The 22,800-nt window shown below is 42.5% G+C and overlaps 1 protein-coding gene across 6 annotated transcripts in view; it reads right to left on the reverse strand.

The window, feature by feature from the left end:
* Positions 1-5,040: 5,040 nt before the first annotated feature.
* IKZF1 (IKAROS family zinc finger 1) overlaps positions 5,041-22,800 on the reverse strand; it is a 61,937-nt gene continuing 44,177 nt past the window's right edge. For 2 of the 6 annotated variants that reach the window (XM_088534093.1, XM_010220892.2), the window contains 5 exons: positions 21,044-21,304; positions 16,401-16,568; positions 14,776-14,901; positions 10,332-10,466; positions 5,041-6,056 (listed from right to left, as the gene is read on the reverse strand). In XM_088534093.1, coding sequence (XP_088390219.1) covers positions 5,350-6,056; positions 10,332-10,466; positions 14,776-14,901; positions 16,401-16,568; positions 21,044-21,304 — 1,397 coding nt within the window. In that variant the 3' untranslated portion in view covers positions 5,041-5,349. The remainder of the gene's footprint in view (positions 6,057-10,331; positions 10,467-14,775; positions 14,902-16,400; positions 16,569-21,043; positions 21,305-22,800) is intronic. The other 4 variants (XM_088534090.1, XM_088534091.1, XM_010220895.2 and 1 more) reach the window with 3 other exon arrangements.

Consider the following 22,800-nt stretch of genomic DNA (forward strand, 5'->3'; position numbering starts at 1 on the left):
AAGGTTTGAAGGGGAATCAAGGCCTATGCGAGCACCAGGCAAGGTGGGGCAAAAATGAAAACCTCTGACTCCTCAGTAAGTAAGACAGATGATGAGACTCCTTTTTAACATTTTAAACCTCCATTCCCTACTATGTTTCATAATGCAGCAGAGCCAGTATTTGTTTTCATGCCCCATTTTTCCCTCCAGACATGCAGTTTTTCATGGTGGCAGACAGGGCTCAGTTGCTGCATGGCAGGTAGGGAGGCCCTGGAGCACTAGCTCTCCAGGTGTTTTTTTCAGAACTCAAACATTTTGATTTCCAGTTGCAGCATTTTCATCTTTCATTTTGCCACAGCTCCTTGAAAACTTGAACCTTTCACTGAAACCTCTTCTCTCTTTTAGACTTGTGGCCAGCTCCACTCACAAGCTGCTAAAAACAATGTAATGCCTACATAGGTGCTCATCATTTTTCTCCTAATAAAATATCAAAGGCATGTGCTTTATTTTCTCTGCACCAAAAAAAAAAAAAAAAAAAAAGAATTGTTGCCTTATCAGATCTGTGCTCTCCCAGTCCATTCCGAGTTCTCAGTTTGATATCTCCTAAGAGAGTATGGGGTGTTTTCGTGTACTTCTTGCTTGCAAAGACTGGCAAAAAAAAATACTGGCTTCTGGACACGTCTAGAACACACTGGTTTGATGTTTTGAGGCTCGTGTGCTGATTGGGAAGCCTGTCTGGGAGCACAGGGCTGAAAATGCTCCTCATAGTTGCATGTTTGTGTCTACGTAAGACTTGGCGTCTTTGAACCTACAGCAGTTCCCGATGTAACTTGATCAAGATGAGGGACTAGCTAAAAACAGAAATAAAGATGATTTCAGGGGAAGTCCTAGAAACATGACAGATATTTAGGGTATGTTTTTAGCTACACAAACTTTCATTTAAATCTGTGCATGTCTCTACTGAAGCTCAAGGATTTAATAACGCTGAGAATTATTATATTTGATCTAATTCTGTGATTGGTATTTGACTTCCGTTTGCCTTCCAGGAGAGCCATCTGCTAAAGCAGAAGTTTGTAGTTTATCTTGTTTGCTAAAGCTGTCTGTTATGATGCATTAAAAAAAAAAGTACATTGAAACCTCTCTTCCTAAAGAGGGCCTGTAGTTTGTGATCAATCACAGTAACTTCCATCACAGTAACTTGAGAAAAATATTGATTTTGGGAACCTGTTAAAATTGCTCATTAGATTTTTTGCTTGTTTGTTTCTTTCATCTCATTTTAGTCACAAGGTGTCACCAATAGAAGAGCTTCTGAAGCTTTGCAATCTGCACTCCTGCCAGACAAAACAGTGGTCCCTGTTTCCCTGGTCTTCACATGAGGAAAGGGCCTGTGCTGGAATCCAAAAGAGCCAGAGACGCCGTCAGGGAGATCATCCTGTTGTGGTGCGCAGCGGAGGTGACTTCTCCGTGGTTTAGCTTGGGCTGCCATCAAGCACAGACTTCCCCTAGGTGGGAGCACTTGCCCTCTTGCTCTTCAGCACTGCCGCCCCAGACCCTGTGGACCCTGCGGAGCAGCAGCCGAATGGAAGCACTGGGATTTGGCCCAGGTGGCCCCGTCCCCCAACACTGCCCTCCCGCCACGGACAACTCCATCCTCTCAAGACACATCGTGCTTTGCAGACATGAGTTAGTTGCATTTCAAATTTTTATGAAATTTGCTTGATTTTTTTTTTAAATACAATGTTGTCAAAGAAAAATGAAGTTACAATATAAAATCACAGAAAAGAAAAAAAAAACCAAATGTGTAAATACAACTCTTCTTATTAGAAAAGGCAGTGCCAGGGGAAGGCTTGGGAAGCAGTTTGTTTTAAAAATAGATATAAACTTAAAGCCATTCATCATATTCACTCCTTTTAGGGTTCAGCTAAACCATACAGGGTATTGCACCAGCACATATAAGAGAGAAAAGGGGAGATAACACTAAACTAATCTTCTAAGGGCACAGTTTGTTTAGATGTACACACAGAAACAGCCCGTTTTCATGCCTTCCTTGCATGTTCATAAATAAAATTACCAAAACATTTGTTGCCCAACAATTTGAAGATGATTTTGTGCAAAACCAGAACAACAACAACAACAATGAGCCCCTTACAAACAAGCAGTGCTCTTTTGCTTGCTCCTGCCTTTTGACTCGACCCTCTGATACACTGTATCATAATAAACTTACTTGTGCTACTGTACTGCTTAATATACAGCATCACCATCATAAATAGCAAAACTCCAGATCCAGGAAACAGAACCACTGCCACCGGCAGTGCCTCATCATGTGGTACAAACCACTCTCGAGAGATAGGTAGATATATTCAACAAAGGAAAAGAAATACAGGCACAACCACAGGCAGGGGCATGTGCATGTCAGCGAGAAAAAAGTGACACAGGACGTCACACACGGGTGTGCATACAAATGCAACGGCAGTGAACCCACCCAGGAATCAGAAATTATACTGAAAAAAATGATATTTTCTTAAATCTCTCTTTAAAGGCTACATCCAGGACATTTTTAAACTTTACCAGAGCTATGCCTGTTCACATGAATGATGAGTGTGGTTTTACTTGTGTTTTTACTTTTTTTTCTTTTAGGTAAAAACAAGCTTCCAAAGAAGCCCTCCCACAAAATGAAGGATTTAAAAAAAAACTGTGGCATGGCATGTATAGTGGCCTAACCCTATGGGCAGAAGTAGTAAAGGCAGCGTGTTTCTCTACAGTCTTATCAGATGTCATGGAAGAGGAGTTAGGAAATTCCCAAGTCCCTTTTTGGTCAGATCCACTTGAAAGGTGAGAGGAGGGAAGAACGGATGAATTTATCCTTGCTAACTGTGGAAAGTTGTTTAAAGTTTTTTTGAAAACTAAAAATCTCATCACCGAAAGCCATTTGCTGTGCAGGTCTTGTGTGTGTCATGCCTGCACAGCGTCAAGTGCTGCTTCCACGTAGCGTGTGCAGCCTCTTTGCAAGCCGGACTGCTAAGAGCCCTGATGACGGTACCATCCCAGGGGCACAAGAGCAGCCACAGATCTTCTGTGGCCTTCCCCTCCATGCTGCCTTTGGCTGGAAGGCATCAAGCTGCAAGGTCTCCTTTGGCTCCTAGCTGTAGCCCTGTGGGAGGGAGCAATGCTCAGAGTGGGGCCTGTGCTTTACACCAGTCCCCACACACAGTTTTTTGGTGCTGTGCTATCCTACCTGTCTGTGCTAAAACCTTTCTTTTCACTCCTGCAGGTGGACGCGTCAGCACGGGGATGTTCTTGGCGCGCAGGGTTGGTACCTGGTGGCGACGCTACTAACTGCGCGCGGGAGCAGTGCCCACCCGAGCGGTGCTGCCACCACTGGGCACGGGGCCGCGGTCAGTGCAGAAAAGGAGAGCGATCTCAGGACCTGTGCTGGTAGCCCGGCCCTGCAGCAGCAGCGGCAGCAGCAGCGGCAGCAGCAGCAGCAGCTTTCCTCTCACTGCAGCCTTGCTCCCAATTTACACCTGCCCAAGTGAAAGCAGAAGGAGGAACTCTGTGTGCTTGTCATACAAATGTATATTAAATATAGCTAAGCACATCAGGCCAAATTGTCCTAGCTACAAGGGTTCTCAGGTCTATGAGGTCTCTTGCAATATATATATATGTGTATGTGCTTTCAAGTGTTTCTAATAGAGACCCTGTCACTGTGTTACACAATTCTGCATCTTAGTGGCTCTGTGATATTGATCAGTGGACACTATCCACTTCCTAAAGTAGCGCGGTAATATTTATACATTAAATAGGCTAATTGGATGGATTATTTTTACTTTTATTTTATTTTTACAAATGTTGCTGGGAAATATTCCAGCCCTGCTAAGAAAGGTTTATGCAGCTGCACAAATTTCTCTGTTGTTCAATCTTAAACCAGAAGGGTGTTCAGGGAGAGGAATGAGCTATTTGGAAGAGGAAGTTAAGAAGAAGTTAAAAAAAAAAGCTTTTTTTTTTTATATATCAGCCGTGTTTGGGATTAAAATCTATTATTTTCATTGCAAACCAAAGTTAAAATGTCTGCAGCAGAATGCACCACAGAGAAGACGCTCGGTGGATTTTATTGGACTCGGCAAAGTGGTACCTTCTCTGATCTCTGTTCAGCAAAACACTGAATAGTTAACCCAAAGCATAGTTCTGCTGAAGTAAATATAACTTAACGCTGCAGGGCTTGGTCCCTCAATAAACACAAGCACCAGGAAAGGGGGGAAAGCTGCAAGTTTTGCCTGGGGGGGTTTAATTCAGCTCAGTGATTTAAGAATGAAGTTATGTGCAACATGTCCAGCTAGAGCCACCACATCTGCCAGAGGACTTTTTTTCTGTGCAAGCATAAATGGGAATCTCTCACATGTAAAATAGGGACACCAAGATATTTTCCAGGCAGTTTGATACGATGAAGGATGTGTGTAAGGAGACACAGCCTGCACATACTGGTAGCTAGTGCTTTCCCCGACTGTACATCATACTTGACTACAACCTAAAAAAAATTAAATACATCATAGCTGTTGTTTATGCAGAGGGAGGAGGGGTTTTTTTTTCTGTTTAAAGAAAAGGGGAGTTTTATTGGATAGGGAGATAGATAAAACATTTACTTAATGAGAAACAAAAAAGAGGCAACAAAGCCCTTTTCTATACATTAAATGCAATCTATACTTTACAGGGTGTTTACAAGGGTGTTTCCTATGTCTTTCAGCTACCTGCTTTCCTTCCTCATGGCAAATAAGGCATGTCATGACACCAGTACACGCAGCACCCTTGCATGTGGAAACGTTCTGCCTTTCACTGCCAGAAAAACTCAGGACTCAATGGCTGGGTCGCATCCCAGCCACCCGCAAAGTAATCTAGCATGGGGCCCTCCATCTTTCCTTGAGTTTAATCTTCTTAAATGAGCCAAATAATACCAGGAAGCCAGAAAATATGCATGTGGTGCAAGAGCCCCGTGCTCAGGCCAGAAAGTCAGGCCCCTTGTGGCCATGGTGCTCTCACCTGTGCTGTGCACTCCGTGTGGGGGGACGAGTTTGGGCAAGGCAGGTTTGCAGGTAGCAACAGTAAAAGGAAAGGGCCTTCACCTACATGACTACAAAAGCTCCTACTTACATTACTAAAAGTTTTTGGTGGCCAAATGTTTTCAATAGAAACTTTAATACTCGTTTTTAGAAAACTGAGTTGCAACGCATGCTACCAAAAGGCAAATCTTTTCTTGTGGGAGAAGATGTCTGAATGTTTTTGGTGGTTTTGTTACTTGTACTGTCCTCTAGACTTGTGCTTTGTTCCTGGTGTTGCTCGTGCAGCCGCTGAGGCTGGATCCATGCTGGGGAGGTTTTAGCTCATGTGGAAACGATGCTCCCCTCGGGTTATGTGGGAAGAGAATTCATACCTGTCCTGGCTGTGGTAGCCACACATGTTGCATTCAAAAGGGTCGCGGAAGCCGTGGCAGCCCATGTGAATCGTGTACATCACGTGGTCCAAGAAAAGGACTCGACAGTGTTCGCACTTGTAAACTTTCACCTGCTCCCCGTTGCTGCTGATCACTTTGAAAGCATCCTGGGAATTGTCAGTACCTGCCCTCAAGACATCGTATTGCCTGTTCTCTTCCTTTATAGATAGGCCATTTCTGGCGTGGGGACCTATGTGGTTTGTCAGGTAAATTAAACCACTGCGCTCCTCATTATTGCTCTCTGTATCCGTTGAGTCTTGGCAGCTGTTGCTGGGAGAGGCATCCCGCTCGGAGGAGACGGACTTGGCTTTGGAAAGCAGCAATAAGTTTTCCACCGCGCTGTCCTGAGCTGCATGGTTGGAGCGAGTCTGATTGTCCCCAAGAGGTTTGTGGAGCTGATACATGGAGCTGATGACAGGCACCACCTCGGAGCCACCCGGCGGAGTCTGCACGAGGGGGCGCAGGGACTCTGCCCCCAGGTAGCTGATGGCATTATTAATGGCCTGATCTATAACGTGCGTCTGCATTAGCTCATTCTCCTTCTCATAGTTGGCCGTGGCATCATAGGGAAGATCAGACAGACATTTTTCGCCTGCATTGGGAAACAGACAAGAGTTACATAGTTGCTTGCTGCTTAATTAAGGAGCTGAATAGCACGGATTAATAAAACAAGAAAAAACAGAGCTTAAAAGAGTTTGCCAAATCCACATTTCAGGTTCACCTATAGTGCTCATAGTTCCCTAATACACCTGGTCACAGGACTGGTTGGTGTTTTTTTTTTTTTTTTTTTTTTTTTAAACCTGCGAAATAATTTGTGGCTTTTGGAAAAGCATATGAGAGAAAAGAGATTTTTGAAATAATCACGTGAGAACTTGTGGGGCTTAGGAGTCACGCATCTCATCCTTCCCTTCCTAACAGGATTCGCTCCCTGCTCTCCCTCCCTGCACTATGGGATCTTGGCCGTTCGGAAAGACCAGGGCAGCTACAGGTAGCCTGGCCTCTAGCTTCAGAGCCTGGGGCACAGTATCAATTTTATCATAAAACGCTAAATTTTTAGACTGAAGCGTACATGTTTCAGCTTGAGACATTCAGTTTCCTACAAATACCTCACATCAGTAATGTGCACATAAATCACCTGGGGAAAAATCAAGCTAATCAAAAACATATTTTTTTTTTATATTGCCACCCCTCTTTTTCTAAATGCCATACGTTAGAAGCTCACTTTTTTTTTTTTTTTTTTTTTTTTTTTTTGTCAAAAAGTATAAGCTGCAATAGCAGCCAAGAAGCATGGAAAACATTTAATTGCATGTGTAGTTGGAAGATGATACTTTTCCAGTCAGGTCACAAGTCACTTATGGAGTAAGATTACTTGTTACTTAGAATTTTGAATCCCTTAAAAAAGGGAAAGCTGTACTTTTATTTTTTTATTAATCAGATAGCACTAATGCATTTCTAGCTGGACACCTCAGTATTGAATGCTGAGTATCACTAGTATTTCTGAAAATTTCTCAATATTTAGGAACAAGCAAAATATCAAAAGTAGGAGTTGGGAGGGGAAAGAAGAAAGAATTCAAAACAAGATGCTGATTTTATGATCCTGAACAAATAATATTTGTAAAACATCAACATTATTATCAGGTCTCTAATAAATCTACGCAAACTCAAAGGGATGAGAAATTCCAAAATGTTCCCTACATTTACTACGAATAGCACAATATTTACAGCCTGGATCAGTTAGCTCTGCAGGTTTGGGGAAATTCAGGGGAAGCCAGAAACACCTCTAGAAGGTCTGCAGTGCTGTCATTGTTTCTTAGACAACATGACATTTGCTTGTCAAAACTTAAAAAGGAAATGTCCCCCCTCCTCTTTCCTAAAATTCCCAGCATATATATGATCCTATAAAACCCAACTTAATTTGTCAATTTTTACATGGAAAATTTACTAGGAGTGCTGCAAAATTAATTCAGCAACAGTTTCCCACCTATTTTTTACCCCCCAAAAACATTCAAAGTCCCTGAAGAGCAAGAGCAAGTGAAGGCTTTTGGCATCAAGTCTTGCAGGGTCGGGGCTAAAGGGCAGGAAGTCCTGCTATCTACATTCTCCAGAAAACATGCTTACACATTAGTTTGTTCATGCTCTACAAGCAAGGAAAGAAACTACACTCTTAGGATTGCATAAGTGTCTCACGGGACGTAGAGTTACAGGCATCTTCTAGCTCCTACAGTGCGTGACCTGCTACCTCTTCCCATTTCCTTTTCCTATATTCTGCCAATTTGAGCACCCTACCAGTGGGGTGCTTTTTTTTTCAGATTTATCCTTTCTAATGCTATAGTTTTTAGGCAGAGTTTAAGGTTGAAGTTTCAAAACAGCCTGTGAAAAAGCTCCTGGGTATTTAGAAAAACTCTCTTAATACTAATCTATTTCTTTTACTCAATGAGGGAAAAAGCAAGGTAAAAATAATTTGTATTCCACGTGCGCTGTGTATCACCGAAACGTTGGACTGCTTTTCATTATACACAACATTTTGGGCATCCAGAAGGCATAATTTTAATAGCTATTTCTTAGCTGGTATTTGCTTTATGTAGCATAACTAGTTGACGGACAAAGAGAATCAACCACTCATAGGAAAAATTTGTTTCCTAGGCAGGTCTGTTTGAAACTCACACAAACTGGAGGTACGCTGCTATCATTTCTGTATCTGGGAAAAGCAGATAATACTTGCACTCATTAAAAATAATAGCTCATTTTTGTGGTTATTAGAGCATAAGTAAATTAAACTGCTAATGGTTTGTGGCACTTGCAGCTTCGCACTGTTCAGGGTTCTGTAGTGGGTACTGAGGTAGGAACTGCAAATGCACTTGACTGCATGAGGGCTTTTTCATTTTCATCCCCTCTGTTTTCCCTGGGCCCTATTGTTTTAACATGCTAAATGTGTCCATTTCCCTTGCAGTTTTCACTCTTTGGTCCAAAAGGTCCAGTTCTGCTTTCACCCTTGAGAGCTATTCCGGTTTGGAAAGCAGGTTGCCCCATGAAAGGGCTGCAAGAGGACTTTTATTGTCAAAGAATTTTACAGGCTTAGTTTGGTGAACAGCCTCGATTTTGAAAGGTAACGAATTTAGCTGTGAGACCACCATGTGGAGCAGCAGAGAGGCTTCCTCTGCATGGAGGATGCCACGTGCTCCTTCTCCCTGGAATTCAGCATGGGCACTGGGGCCACCGGTGGTCTCCAGGCCTGCAGCCTCAGCCTTGTGTTCATCAGGAATTTCTCTCTTACATGAAGCAGCAAAGGAAAGGATTTGGGGGCACTTGTTTGTCAGAGAAGTCTCTCTTTTTGAAGACAGGCAAATTTCCATAAATATCTGTTGTGAGTGGGTTGTCTCGTCCTATGCCACACCCTGACAACTAACCGACAGGAAACTCTGCCCTCCTGGCTTGTAGCTCAACTGCCTCTCTACCGTTTCACCGTGCACAAAGAGAAAAAAGCTACTCCGCACCCACAGCTACATTGCATATAGGCTACTTGCGGGTATTCTTTTTTAATTTTTAATGCTTCTGATCTTGCTGGGGTTTACACAGAATAGGATTTTTTGCCTTTCACCCTCAGTCACTAAGGTGTCTAAATGAATCTGTTCTGTCTCCTGTAGTCAATGTATTTTTGCTGACTACTGCTCCTTCCTTCATTTGTAAGTAAGTGCTGGCATTTCTTAATCTTGACCATTTCCTACAGCTGTTGCTTTTCTACTTGAAGGAAATCTTTGACTTTCATTTCAAATTTTTTATTCTACCTCCTTTTCCTCATCCTAGAAATACTGATCTTCCTTTCACCTTTATGTCCTTCTTAAAGGAAGTATATTTGGTATTCTTGTCCCATAAAGTGGTGTTTTTTGCCTTGACATTTGACTGAAGACCTTCTTAATGTATATATTTTTTAAAGACTTAGCTTTTCTCAAATCAGCTCCTACAGGAGCATATTATAAATGAATATAGAAAGAATTAAAAAAAAAAAAAAAGCTACTTGTGAGCGTGTCACCTCACCTCCCATGTTCTGATTCATTTAAGACTAATTTGACATAGCTGATAAAATATTGTCTGTGTTCTGACCATTACAGAACTGATCCAATCATAACTTGGTTCAAGGCACACCAAATAGAACAAAATACGTAATAGCCTCCGTTTTAATCTTGCTAAGGCAAGGTAATATCTACTAAGAAGGACAAAATGGGGTCATTAAGTTATTTTTCACAGCTGGAGTGTTGCACTGCTTATAGGATGCACCCAAAGATCTTTTCTCTTGTGTCTTGTTCTCAGATCCATGTACATTTATTTGCTTACTCATTATGGCCTAGAAAAGTATACAGTCTTTATGAAAGAGTGAAGAGGATTGTCCAGCCTATGCTCAGCTATTCACAAATGCTTTACATGTACCACAGAATAAGCACAAATCTGGATCTCATTCAATAAATCAGTAAAAATAACCCTGAACTTGCGATCAAATGCTTTCTCACTAAGAAACCTGTATTCCTAGGGTAATCTTGAGGTTATTAAGGCAACCTCAAGAACCTAACCAGATGTTCTAAAGATCTGGTTCAGAAGCAGTAGAAAAAGATAAGAAGTCTTAAAATAGATCTCCAGATGTGGCAAATTAAATTTATGAAAATGTATACCGGGGAAATATTATTGTTTCCCCCCAACACATACTTGCTTCTATTCAGATAAATACTGCTAATTTAATAAAACAAGTAAAATCATAAAACAAGAGTGAAAATTCTGTGAGAAGCTTTTATTTTAGGATTTTGTTTTGCTCTTTATTTTTGGTTTTTTTTTGTTTGTTTGTTTGTTTAGGAGACAGCAAACGTTTAACTCTTACCAACAAATTTCTGAGGCATAGAGCTCTTACGTTTGGCGACGTTACTTGCTAGTCTATCCAGCACGAGGGATCTTTCTGACCCTATCTTGCACAGGTCTTCAGCCATTTCACTCTGGCTAGTTTCCTCTTTTATGGCTGAAATCAAATGACATCAGAAGGGTTAGGCATGCTTGTTCCAGTTTAATGGAACCAAGTCTTCAGGTTATTATTTCTTAGCCAGGTCATGATTTCTTATCGTCTGTTAGCTCCTAGCCAGCTGGAAGCAGGAGCTCACCCCTATGGACACAGGCCAGTTCTCACTCCTTACAGCAGCCACCATTGTGCACTAATCCATTTGCATGCTCGCGCTTCCCTCCTTGAGGGCATAAAAATAAGATGCAGGTGGAAGGTGTCAGGCTGCAGGCACACAATCCCGCCGCGCTTGTGCTGCTCCTCCCAGCCCGCCCTGTCCCGCTGCTGTAACAGCAGGGAAACCTACGGCTCCCATATCCATAAACATCTGTATGTGCTACGCCAACCCTCCTCCCCCCCCTTTTTTTTTTTTCCCCTAATAGATATTGTCATACTTTCTTGATGCACTTCAGACCTGTAAAAAACAGTTTGGGCTAAATTGCTAATCACACTTCCCTACTGGAGCACTTACTTCTAGTCAAATGTGTTTTCTAACCTCCTGCTGCTGCTGAGACCCTTTGGAAGTAGGAAGGAACTTAGCAAAGGGAGTCTTGCTAAGAAGAGGCTCTAAGAAAAGGAGGATCTATAAGGCCTCCTTTTCTTAGGCAAAGAAGGCAAGTATGAAAATACATCGTAAACGCAAGGGCTCTGCGAAATGTATAGGGAAGTATCTCTGACTTCCACCATTTAAAGAAAACACCATATGTGTTGAGAGCACTGCACAAGTCATTCTCTTGAGAGGGAAAGAGAGGTGTGGGGGGGTTAATTTTATTCGGGCCTGCTCCTAAGGTATAGATATTCTACCCGAGCTTGTGCATTGGTGTTAAAGTGTGATGAAAAAGCTAATTTGTGGATGTTGATTCTGCAAAGTATTTCAGTTAGGTGAGCCACTTCTTTGCTACCTGTTGCTGCATGCACCTGCTGCAAATGTTTGTCTCATCACTGCAGCTTAGCTCTGCATTCACTCCATTTAGAGGTGGGACAGGTTCACAGAGCCCGCTTCTCCGGTACCCGGCTGCTTCCCAACAGTCAGAGCCGCTACCCTGACGGCTTCAGGAGAGGAACATGCAGCTCCTGTGCAAGGCAATTTTGGCAATTTGTCCTTGTCATTTTGCAAGCATGACTGCAAAAATTTTCTTGCTCCTGAAAGAGGAAGCTCTTCCGGACAGCTGAAAAGAGCAAGGCGGGTATGGCCGAAAAGAACATCCCCGCAGCACCGAGCCGAAGAGCGCAGCAGCAGCTTTTGTGTCGCTGCTGCGGCACAATGTACTGCAGGGACACCGCGAGGGGCGACATTAGTCCTCAGCCTGTTAAGATGTTAAAGATTTGAGACCGACACAAAATGTGGATAGAATTTGGTAGCAAAACATGCAGGGTGCTAGAAAATATTGATGGCATCTAGTCTTCATTAACCAGGCAGGTACCCGCACCTTTTGCTATCGCAGGGGGAGATAACAGGGAGTATTTTACAGTAGCCAGTTGAAAAGTGAAAAGAAAAAGCCATAAAATATGCAGTTATAAGCTGAAAGGATCGAGAAGTAACTGTTTAGGATATAACAACGTTCCATTGCAAATCAGTTCCAGACAGGGTAAATTACGGCTGTGATATCAGTCAAACTTTTAATATTGCAAATTTTAAAACTGCAATAAAAAAGGGGAAAAAATGAATTACATACTAATTTCCAGCCTCCGCAACAGCGAACACAAGAAATTTGCCACCAACCTGGTAACTATTTGTCTGTAATTTGGCTGCTGAAAACTGGAAAAAAATACTCATTTTATCTTTCCAAATGAAAATCCACAAGTTCTTGAAGAATTGTAATTGATCTTTTTAAAACTTAATAAACTTTTTCTTCTCTGTTATTTCATGTAGATATTAGAAAGACCTCATCAAGCTTCTACTGAACTCAACTGAAAACTCCAACTCTGAGAAGAACTGCATAAGAATGATGAGATGCTAGTTCTCTAAAGTAAGAATTTTACCATTTAATTCATTGGTTACTGAATTTCAGGCTGAATCTCCTCCTCTTATGGAAAGCAAACGCAAAGTTAAAATATCATATGTCTTGTTCCCTTCCTTATTCCTCTTTCCTGGTTCTTTTCTTTATATAAGTACTTTTCCTATAAGCTGAAGGAAAGCTTTTTCTAATTTAGATTCTTTCATTTGACTTCTTTTTTTCAATGAGCATTGCACAAAATATTTTTAAAAAGCTATAAAAAGCAATCCTGCTGCAGCAGAATCCCAAAGCTGATGCTTCAACAGATTTTTTTGTATCGATGTTTCTGAGTCTGAAAAACAAAAGGGACCTATTTATGACTTTTTAGTTCCATATCACACCTTGAAATACCATGAAAACTGTAGTAGTTCTCGCAAGTAAGCTCTACGTGCTGTTCTAAATATAAAAGAGATGTATATAAAAATTCCAGGAGGACACCATTGGAGGCTGCACCATTGCATTGTGCATTTTCCTCTTGTATTATAAAGGAAATCATGTGAACAGAGAGAAAAGTATGTATAGTCAGGACTACTCTGTTTGCAATGAGGGAGAATAGATTGTTTAAAAAGCAAAATAGTAAGAAAAAAAATGCTGGTCAATTTTGTTCTTAGAAACATCAAGAACTGTTTTATTAACTGGGTAGTAATTCTTTTTTCTCTTTTAAGACTAAAATCTAGGGGCTAAAACAGAATTTAATCCCTTCATTTTGTTTCTGATTTGAAAGATGCATGATACTAATAGAAATATGTACAATACTTTCTGTATATGCAAGGGATATATTCTTCAAATATATTCTCCCAAAGCATTCATGAATTCACCAAGTTTCCACCCCACTGACAGATACTCAGTCCTCAACTACTGTAAACATCTTTTTATTTTCTGTCATGTTTTGCTATAACCGAACTTTCATCTCTAAAATTTGTGAATTATTTCTTATTAGAGTTCATGACTTTTATTGCTCACTAAGATTTTAGTGGTAGTTTAGATAGTCATTTGCACCCAGCCTGGTGTTTTGATTGCTGATGCTTGAAACTCATGTGGTAGACACTGAAAGTTTTAATCCCAGACAAAATATTTGCTTCTAAATCCTATCACCTCTTTGAGGAATAAGTGTTGATGCCTACAGTATATCACTTAGAGCTTTCTATTTATATATTATCCAGCCCCTCAGTAAAATTAGAAGGGGTGCTGCTCTAACACGTTGTCTGTCAGCAGAATCTCAGCTGCATTCACTGCTATCATTATGTGCATATACTTTACATTATCTGATAACATGTAAAAACATATTCAGGTTCTGTCTAGATATTCAATATTAAATGAGGCATCACTGCAAATAGGTCAGAAAGAACCTTCCATTTTGATGTTTGACAAACTGAATAAAGGATACTGACAGGATCAAGAAGATATGCAAGAAATGTAACTTACTGGATGGGCTACAACCTTAAAAATCTACCACAGGTGCTGGCTCTTGTACTTGTGTGTCTGCAATGCAGTTCTGTATGGCTACTTACTGTGATCAAACCCACACATATGGGGCTTTTATTTAAACAAGAAAATAAATAAGATCCACTTTTTTTAACTTTCTGAGCATAGTTTTAGATTCTGCAGTGGGTGGACTTTATCTCTGTAACAAGCCAAGTCTCTCAGAGAAGCTTGACCTCTCTGTCCCACAAATTTGTTTGCATGGAAATTTGTTTGTTAAAGAAGCTGGACTGGACTGTCTCAATCAAAGGGGCTAAATTAAATCCCTCTGCCTCCCTGCCCTCTCGCTTGGAAGCATGTAATCAAAGATAGATGGCTTGTCCTTGTCCTGGGAATTGGTCTCATGATTCAAGGAAACCCATTAAGCTGTGCCTGGGAAGGGGCAATATAAGGAGATACATGGTGCAGAAGATTCTCCAGCCCCAGGACACTGATATGAACCATTTATTAGGAATACATCCACAAAAGTATTGTAGCACAGGACTCGAGCAAAACCAGAAGGTGCCGAGATGTAGCCACTCTTTGGTCTTGAGATGGTGAACAGAAAGGTTCCAGGTCTTGCAAGTGTTTTGCAATATACCTAAGCTGTACTTTGGCTTTTTGTTTGAGCTAAGCGAAGCACAATAAAAGCCAAACATTTATATGCAGTATCATATACGTGCATGTGTGTGTATTTAACATTCTCCCTCCCTAAAACAGAAGATGTCTTATAGAGTACTACTGTTCCTTCAGCACCCCTTTTGCTAAGCACATGTGAGGAGAGTAGGAGAGGCACTTCTGCTGCATGCTGTTACCTGAATAAAGGCTGCTTGAGATGCTCATGGTCTGCAGGTAGTTATGACAGCGCTCTTTATGTTCTTCCAAAGAGCTGCGCTGCTTATAGCTGCGACCGCAGTATCCACACTTATGGGGTTTGCCAACTGCATCAAATACAAGGGAAAGATTCAAACTAGGTATTCAACAATATATTAACAATGATAAAACAACAACAAGAAGAAAAACACCCCAAGGAAACCCACACTGTCATGAGCTGAAGACATAGTTTGGCATTTAGAAAAATAATGGAAAGACAGCTGCAGGTATCTTTTCATCAACAAGGCAGTTCTGTGGGTGCTGCAAGCTGATTTCAGGTGATTCACATCAGATAAAGATTGCGACCTTAAGTCTTCAAAAACAGAGTCTGCAAGAGCTGGAAACCGAGACACCTTCAAAGATCTGAGTGAAGATACTCAGAAACCTTGTGGCTACAAGGAGGGCCAGCAATAAAAACAGTTTTTGTAGGCAGACACCTAACTGCCACTGGAGGTTAATTCTGCAAGACAGACACAGTTCAACCCCTTGAGTAGAGCGTTAGATTTCACAGGCTTTCTTGTTCTCTATTTCTGTAAATTCAAGAGAAATGGCATGACTAAAGCTTTTCTATATTACGACGACTGAGTTTCAGGCAGTTCCAGGAATTTCACAGTAAAAAATATGGTTTCATGGACTTCTGGACCTAAATTTTCTGTCTCAACATGAAAACACTGTCAGTTTTTATATGACTTCATAGTTTTAGATGGATGCACAACCTAACCTTTGAATATTTTTTACAAATCCAACTTCTATTATATTATTGGAACTAATCAAAGCCAGTATTACAGTGTTCTGCTACCTGGAAAATCCTAAGGATAGTTTCATGTACACCTGAAAAATTGCGATTAAAATTGCTCTGCTACTAAAATCAATAGGGGAGCGGAATTTTAAACATATGCTTTCCTGAATCAGATCAGGATCTGCAAGGAAGTGAGGATATCTGGAACAGAGACATCATTTAATGAATGTTAGAATTGCCTTAGTTTTGTGCCAGGCACAGACCTCATTTGTCAAGCTCCCCTTGCACTACCCAGCTACTGTCCCAAAGCCAAATTTCACATGCAAATTTAGTGGCATTATTCCTGCAAGTTTGCCTTGGTTGTCTCCTGTCCAAATGACAACCTGCATTTCCCACTTAGCTGGAGAGACTGTATGAGGCTACAGGCAGACCAAAAAGTCTGTTAGAGGTGCTAAACTGGACTTGTTTCACAGAGGTTTGTGACTAGGGCTTTTATTCAAACAGTGAGAGGTTCACATTGATAGAAAAGCCCAAGTATCATGTTTATTCAGATCTCTATATTACTGTTGACAGAAGATACTGAGCACCTCTAGTTGAGTCCTGTAATGCAGAGTGTCATCTCTCAACACACCCGTAAAAACAAGGCCCACAGCCAACAACTGCTAAGCGCTGTAGGTCGTATTCATTCCTTATGCAGAGAAGCGCAACCAGATCGAAGAGTGTTGAGATTTCCTGACCTAAAACCTTGAAACTTCATGGCCGTGTGAGCTCGGTCAGGGTGAGGACTCCCCCGAAGGGCCACCACGGTGGCCTGTCACCTTCGCTTACCTGAGTGAGTCCTCAGGTGGCCTGTGAGGGCATCCCTGCGGCGGCAGGCATAGTTGCACAGGTGGCATTTGAAGGGCTTCTCCCCCGAGTGCAACTTGATGTGGCGAAGGAGGTTGCCCTTCTGCGTGAAGGAGGCTCCGCACTGATTGCACTGGAACGGCCGTTCTCCTGTGGGGAGAAGGAGCAAACGTGTGAGGACAAAATAACACACACGCGGGAACAAGGGGAAGACTTCAGTGAGAAAGTTGTCTTCTCCCTGCTGCTCTGTGACTTCCACCGGCTGCAGGTTTGATATAACATGAGGCTTTCAGACTAAACCTGCCAGTTTCTTAATGCTTCACTGGCTGGGTCAATTTGATCTGAAAATCTAATTTTTTTTTTCTAAATCAGAATGGCACATCACAATGCAAATTCAAACTCATTTAAATAAAGTGACTGCAACATTTTGTGTTGAAGAGCCACTCTTCCTGATCAGCAGTTTTGGAATAAACCAATATCCAATTTTGCATGTTGTGGCATTTGGTGGGGTTTTTAATGTGGCTTTTTTCAAAGGGTCTTTAAAATATGCCACTGAAGCAGCAAAATAAAAAGGAAACTCATTAAAAATGCATTTCAGGATCACAAGTTCATTTCAGCGTTACATTCTTATATTTAAATGAAAGGCACTTCATTATAACAGTTATAATAACTTCTTTTCATTTACATTTTCCCTGTATTTTCCCTTTCAATTTCTTCTCCATTACCTGTCTGTCCCTAAGCAGCCAAATCAGGAAAGAGACAGAGAAAGCGAGCGAAAGCGAGCGAGCAAATCACCTAAGTTGAGACAGAGCAGAGGAAACCCGGTGCTTCCGTGCTCAAGTCCTGCTTCAAGTCAGGTATGATCGGAGGACGTGCAGGAACGGGCCCTGCTCTCCACCACTCTGGGAGGACACGGGAAAACTTTGCTCCTGCCGGCTAGCAAAGCAGAGCAGAGCATTGGGCTGCCCTCGCTGAAGTTAATACAGTGCTTGGCTCTCGTGGCTGCTAGAAGAGGATTGATGTGCTCATTTGCTCTTTTATTTTGGGTTTAAGGCAGAGGCGGGCTTTTCTTAAGTCGCTGGGAAAGAGAAGTTGTCCTCACTTGCACCAGGCAGGAACATAGGACACTATTTATACATGTAAAAACTCCAACAACAGGCACCTCTCCTGCAAGCCCTTTTCTTCTAAGAGACATAGCCCTTGACCAAGTCCAGCCGGCCAAATTCTAGTTCTCTTAGGCATAAATGTAATCTGCTACAGTAATTATAGTATAGCTGCAGTATTCAAAATACTTCAGGGATGACCTGTTTTCGCTTTTGATCTTCTGTAGGTAACCATAATATTCAATAAAAATTCCAGGGCAGAAGTAAAAACTAGAAGTTAAAAAATGTAAAGAACAAAACCCTAGAAGTTGAACTATCCCTTTCTTCTCTCTCCCTTGATTATCCTTGATTATTTTGCACATATCAGGCCAGGTTGTATGCATATATGTGCCCATGATCGTTCTGGGGAGGAATAACCCCAGACACCAGTACAGGCTGGGGATGGACCTTCTGGAGAGCAGCTCTGCGGAGAAAGACCTGGGTGTCATGGTGGATGACAGGTTGACCATGAGGCAGCAGAGTGCCCTCGTGACCAAGAAGGCCAATGGGATCTTGGGGTGCATTAAGAAGAGCGTCTCCAGCAGGTCGAGGGAGGTGATCCTGCCCCTCTACTCAGCCCTGGTGAGGCCACATCTGGAGTATTGCGTCCAGTTCTGGGCTCCACAGTACAAGAGGGATGTGGAGCTGCTGGAGAGAGTCCAGCGCAGGGCCACAAGGATGATCAGGGGCCTGGAACATCTGCCCTATGAGGAGAGACTGAGGGAGCTGGGCCTGTTCAGCCTGGAGAAGAGAAGGCTGAGAGGGGATCTAAACAGTGTCTATAAGTACCTCAAGGCAGGGAGTGAGGAGGATGGTGCTGGTCTTTTTTCAGTGGTGGCCACCGACAGAACTAGAGGTAATGGCCACAAACTGAAGCACCAAAAGTTCCACAGGAACTTAAGGAAAAATTTTTTAACAGTGAGGGTGACAGAGCACTGGAACAGGCTGCCCAGAGAGGTTGTGGAGTCTCCTCTCTGGAGATCTTCAAAACCCCCTTGGACGCAGTCCTGTGCCACCTGCTCTAGGTGACCCTGCCTGTGCAGGGGGGTTGGACTAGATGACCTCTAGAGGTCCCTTCCAACCTTCACCATTCTATGATTCCTTACTTTTGGATAATGCGGAAGGAAAGTAGAGGCCTCATCCCAAGGGAAAAATCTGCAAACGCTACTGTATCAGGGCTGGCCACTCCAACAGTCAGCTGACAGTAAAACGGATGTATTTTATGGCAAGAAATATTCATGAATCTATTTCACGGCAAGATTTCCCTTCTTCACCTTCTGATTTTGGAGACAATTACTCCCTGCGAAAGATATTTTTCAGAAACGGACTGAAACAGTGATAAGTCAGCTCGTAAGGAGGGACACAAATGCAGAAGAGGTGGTTAATTCTTCCTAGGCAGCTTTTCCAGCATTCATTTGAGGTCTTTTTACTCTGAGCAGCACCAGAGGAGAGAACAAGGACTGTAAAAGGATGCTGGGAGATGCACGTCACGGAAAGTGAGGACGTGGAGCTCCAGCCTGCAGCGCTCACAGTTAGGGTGCGAAACCTTATGCCAGGTGGCACAGACAGACGGAGGCTATAGAAAGAGACAGCATCTCTACAGAAGGCAAAGCGGGGTGAGTGCAAGGGGAGCAGCCCTGACACAGGCCGGTGCAGCCGCGTCACCGCTGGAAAGCCCTGCAAAGCCTCCGTGTGTGGCCGCTTATGGACAAGCCTGTGCCACGGAGGACACCCAGCCAAACTGGTCCCAAGGGATTCACTCCACGCAGGGGAGCAACCGGTAAAGCAGGAGGAAATAGCCAGTGTTTTACAGCTGCTTGCATACAGAAGGGAGTGGAAAATATCAGGTGCTGCTCTGCATATCTGCACTTGGCAGGTGTATTCATTAAGTATAATTACGCCTTTTATCAGGCCAGGCAGTCATTCTAGGTTGGCATTTTAGTGCGCCTGAGTTTTGTTCACTTATCAAATATTTATTTAAGCAACCCTCACTACGTATGCAGGTTTTACATGAATTAGCAGCAAAGCAATTCATTTGCAAGGCTTATTCCTTCGTCAGGCGTGCATTGAAATGGGCTTCAGCAGAGGCAGCTAAATGTCTCTAATAGGATATCCCATTTCTGCTTTAATTTGCAGCGCACAAGGGAGAGGCAAGGCAGTTAGCAGCAGCTCCTTGCGATGCGCCTTTCGTTCCGCCCACCATTCCCACTCCTGCGCTCCCTTGGTTCTCCCCACGGAAGCGCAGCTCCCGCGAGCACCCTTGCACGCTGCTGGGGCATGGGGCTGCAGCGGCGGCAAGCAAAGGCCGCGTTTCCACACAAGCATGAAGGGATATGGCCTCGGTGCATTCAGAATAAAAGAAGTGGGCACTTCTACCGAGCAGACTCAAGCTCATGTGGCCTTTCCACTGCTTGGTTTAACTCTGTTCCCTGGTTAAGAAGAGGATCCTGCTGGCAAGGGGTGTTGGCTTTGTAGTTTAGCTGTACTAAATTAATCAATAGCTCCTGCTGTGCACTTAAAAAAAACAACAGGCAACCCTAGGACTTACTCCCTCCTGGGTGCATCACCACAGCAGAGTTCAGTTCCCTTTGGACTGTGAGTGATGTTAGTGCGTTGGATCGGTGCCTAACAATTTTTAGGTGGCTTAAAGCAGGTAAGACGAAACTCACCCCAGTCTTTACCTCTTGTTCTATTTCAGTTTCTTCACTTTTTGCCCACTTTTGGGCTACTCAAAATTGAAAATGGATGCAAGAAGATGTGCAGCTCTGTGACAGCAGCAAGGTCATGATGGAGAACAGCTTTGTTGTGTGAACAAAGCTTGGAGTGGAAATCCACTAGTGCAGACCCAGCCAGTGACAACACTTGATTTTATTTCATGAAATATTTGACATGGATTCATTTTTTTTTAATAATCTAAAACTACACAGGATACCTCCCTTAAACCTGTAAACTACTTATTTGTTTTGCCAATCACTTCTTTTAATCACTGATCCATAAATAACTTTGTGGCACTGCTGGAAGCATTAGAACTGTGTCCATTGCAGAGCTGGTCCGCCAACTGTGTTTTTTTCAGAAATTCTTAGAAATTTTCATAGCAAATAAAATTTCTTTTCTGTTTTTTCTTTTGAAGGTTTGATTTTTCTTGTAGTAGCTTCAAACCAATTACCTGACATCAATATTTGGTGTCAGCACAATGTGCAATTTTGACTGGAATAAATGAAATAATGAAAACCTGTTTGCCTTCCTTCATGCTGTGATTTTTTTTTTTTTTAATTTTTGACACAATAGATGGCCTTCCACTAGGAAGGACTCACCTCATTTGAGGTCGAGTCCAAAACGGAATATAACACAGTTCCAGACGCCCACAAACGCTGCACAACCGCGCAGGAGGGAACACGTGCATGACATGCATGGAAAAACAAGTCTTTTCCTAGCATGCGGGCACATCTTGTCAACTAGAGGAAAAACTACACCAGGCCTTACCAGTGTGGCTTCGTTTGTGAACCATGAGCACATTGGGACCGATGCAAATTATCCCACAGATATCGCATTTTAGCTTTCCGTTCGGAAGTCGAATGCCTCCAACACCTGACATAGCTTTGCTGCCCGGGCCATCGTGTGAGCCATTCATCTTCTCTCCCGAGGGATCAAGCATTCGTAAATCCTCTGCACATTCTTCCCCATTCATTTCACAGGCACGCCCATTCTCTTCATCACTCTGCATCTCTATTTTAATATTACCGGCTGAAAGACACAACACAGGAGGCCACTCAGTTTCGTTGCAGGGCAAAACCCGGTGGCAGAGAAATAGTAATGGCACAGGAAGTATTAACTTCTAGACACACCGTGCAATGCACCTAAAAAACAGAAGCAACAAACATGACTGCATTTCTGTGGGCAATGCAATTAGTTGGTAACAACATGGAATAACCCGGGAGACAAATGAGCTGTGCGCCTGAGGTCTGTTCCTAGGTCACTTTTGCAGTATCCATGCTGACAATTTGGGTAACTGGGATGGAATTCATAATGAAGCTGCATCGCGTGCATTTTCCTGACACAAGTGAGTGCAAAAAATAAGTAACGCATCAGAGGTAAGGAATGAAAATGAATCGAAAAATGCAGCATTCTCCACTTGGCAGTAAAGCATGGAAGGCTGCACTGACCCTAAATATTTGTTTTGCAGGGCTAACAGTTTAGCAGGGGCGATGGGAGTGAGAACGGCACAGACACTGCTGCAGAAACCAGAATGGGGAAGGACGTGAGGAAGCAGATAGGGCTAGAGCCAGTGTGGGAATTACAGCAGGGAGAGCTGCATTTCTAAGGTAGCAGGGCAAGGACGCTGAGTTTAGAGGAGAGGATCCCTGCTGTCCTGAGCCAAAAAAGGGCCAAAGCAGCCAAATCAAAGAGTGAGTGGATGAACAGTTTGTATTATAATCTCATTGGTGGCAATCACTTGCAAATATAAATAAAATAGAGGAATAAATAAATGGGATAGCACCTAGGCAGATAAACTTTGTTTTAGCACAGCAAGGGCCTGACCCTGGACAGGCTATGAAAATGGCCAGGACGTGGTTCAGTTAATGCCACTCTTCATTCCTCTTCTCTCCACAGGCCTGGATGATGTTTTATGTAGACTAGATCATCTTGACACTTCCTTCCCTCTTTTCCAATCACATGATTTCAGGGGAAAAATGAAATGTTTGCCAACATGTTCTCTCCCTGAAGGGCCGGCTGGGTGCACGGGTGGGAAGGACAGCAGGATCTGACTCCAAATACTACTGGGAAACATGCTGAGAGTAAAGGTATTTATACTTCTGGACACCTTTTCATAAAGTCTATCATTTTAGGCATTTTGACTTTTTTTTTTTTTTCAAATATTGCCATATGAATGCCACTCTTTCAAATGTATGTCCTAAAAAGGGGAATAATTTAGTGGTCCAGAAAAAAAATAAATCAGTGACTCAAAAATGGTTTATGAAGATGACTAAACAGAAATGGTCTAAATTGTCCTACAAATTCTGTGGAAGATAATCCTAAAATGCTGTTTTCACCATGGTGAACACAAGTAATGCAAATATTCAGCTTGACCACAGTTTTTCTTAAGTCTTACACTAAACTCGTTCTCTTAATTATAAAACTAAGATTTTGTACTTAAATATATTTCATTAAAAAGATTACAGACCCCCTTTCCTGCTAGGAAATTTGGAGAAGGTGGCTTTTGAAATGGACTTGGTGTATTA

The sequence above is a fragment of the Tinamus guttatus genome, unplaced genomic scaffold (genome assembly GCF_059628265.1).
Source record: "Tinamus guttatus ecotype Peru unplaced genomic scaffold, ASM5962826v1 Tinamus_guttatus_pri_ptg000535l, whole genome shotgun sequence".
NCBI classification, from domain to species: domain Eukaryota; kingdom Metazoa; phylum Chordata; class Aves; order Tinamiformes; family Tinamidae; genus Tinamus; species Tinamus guttatus.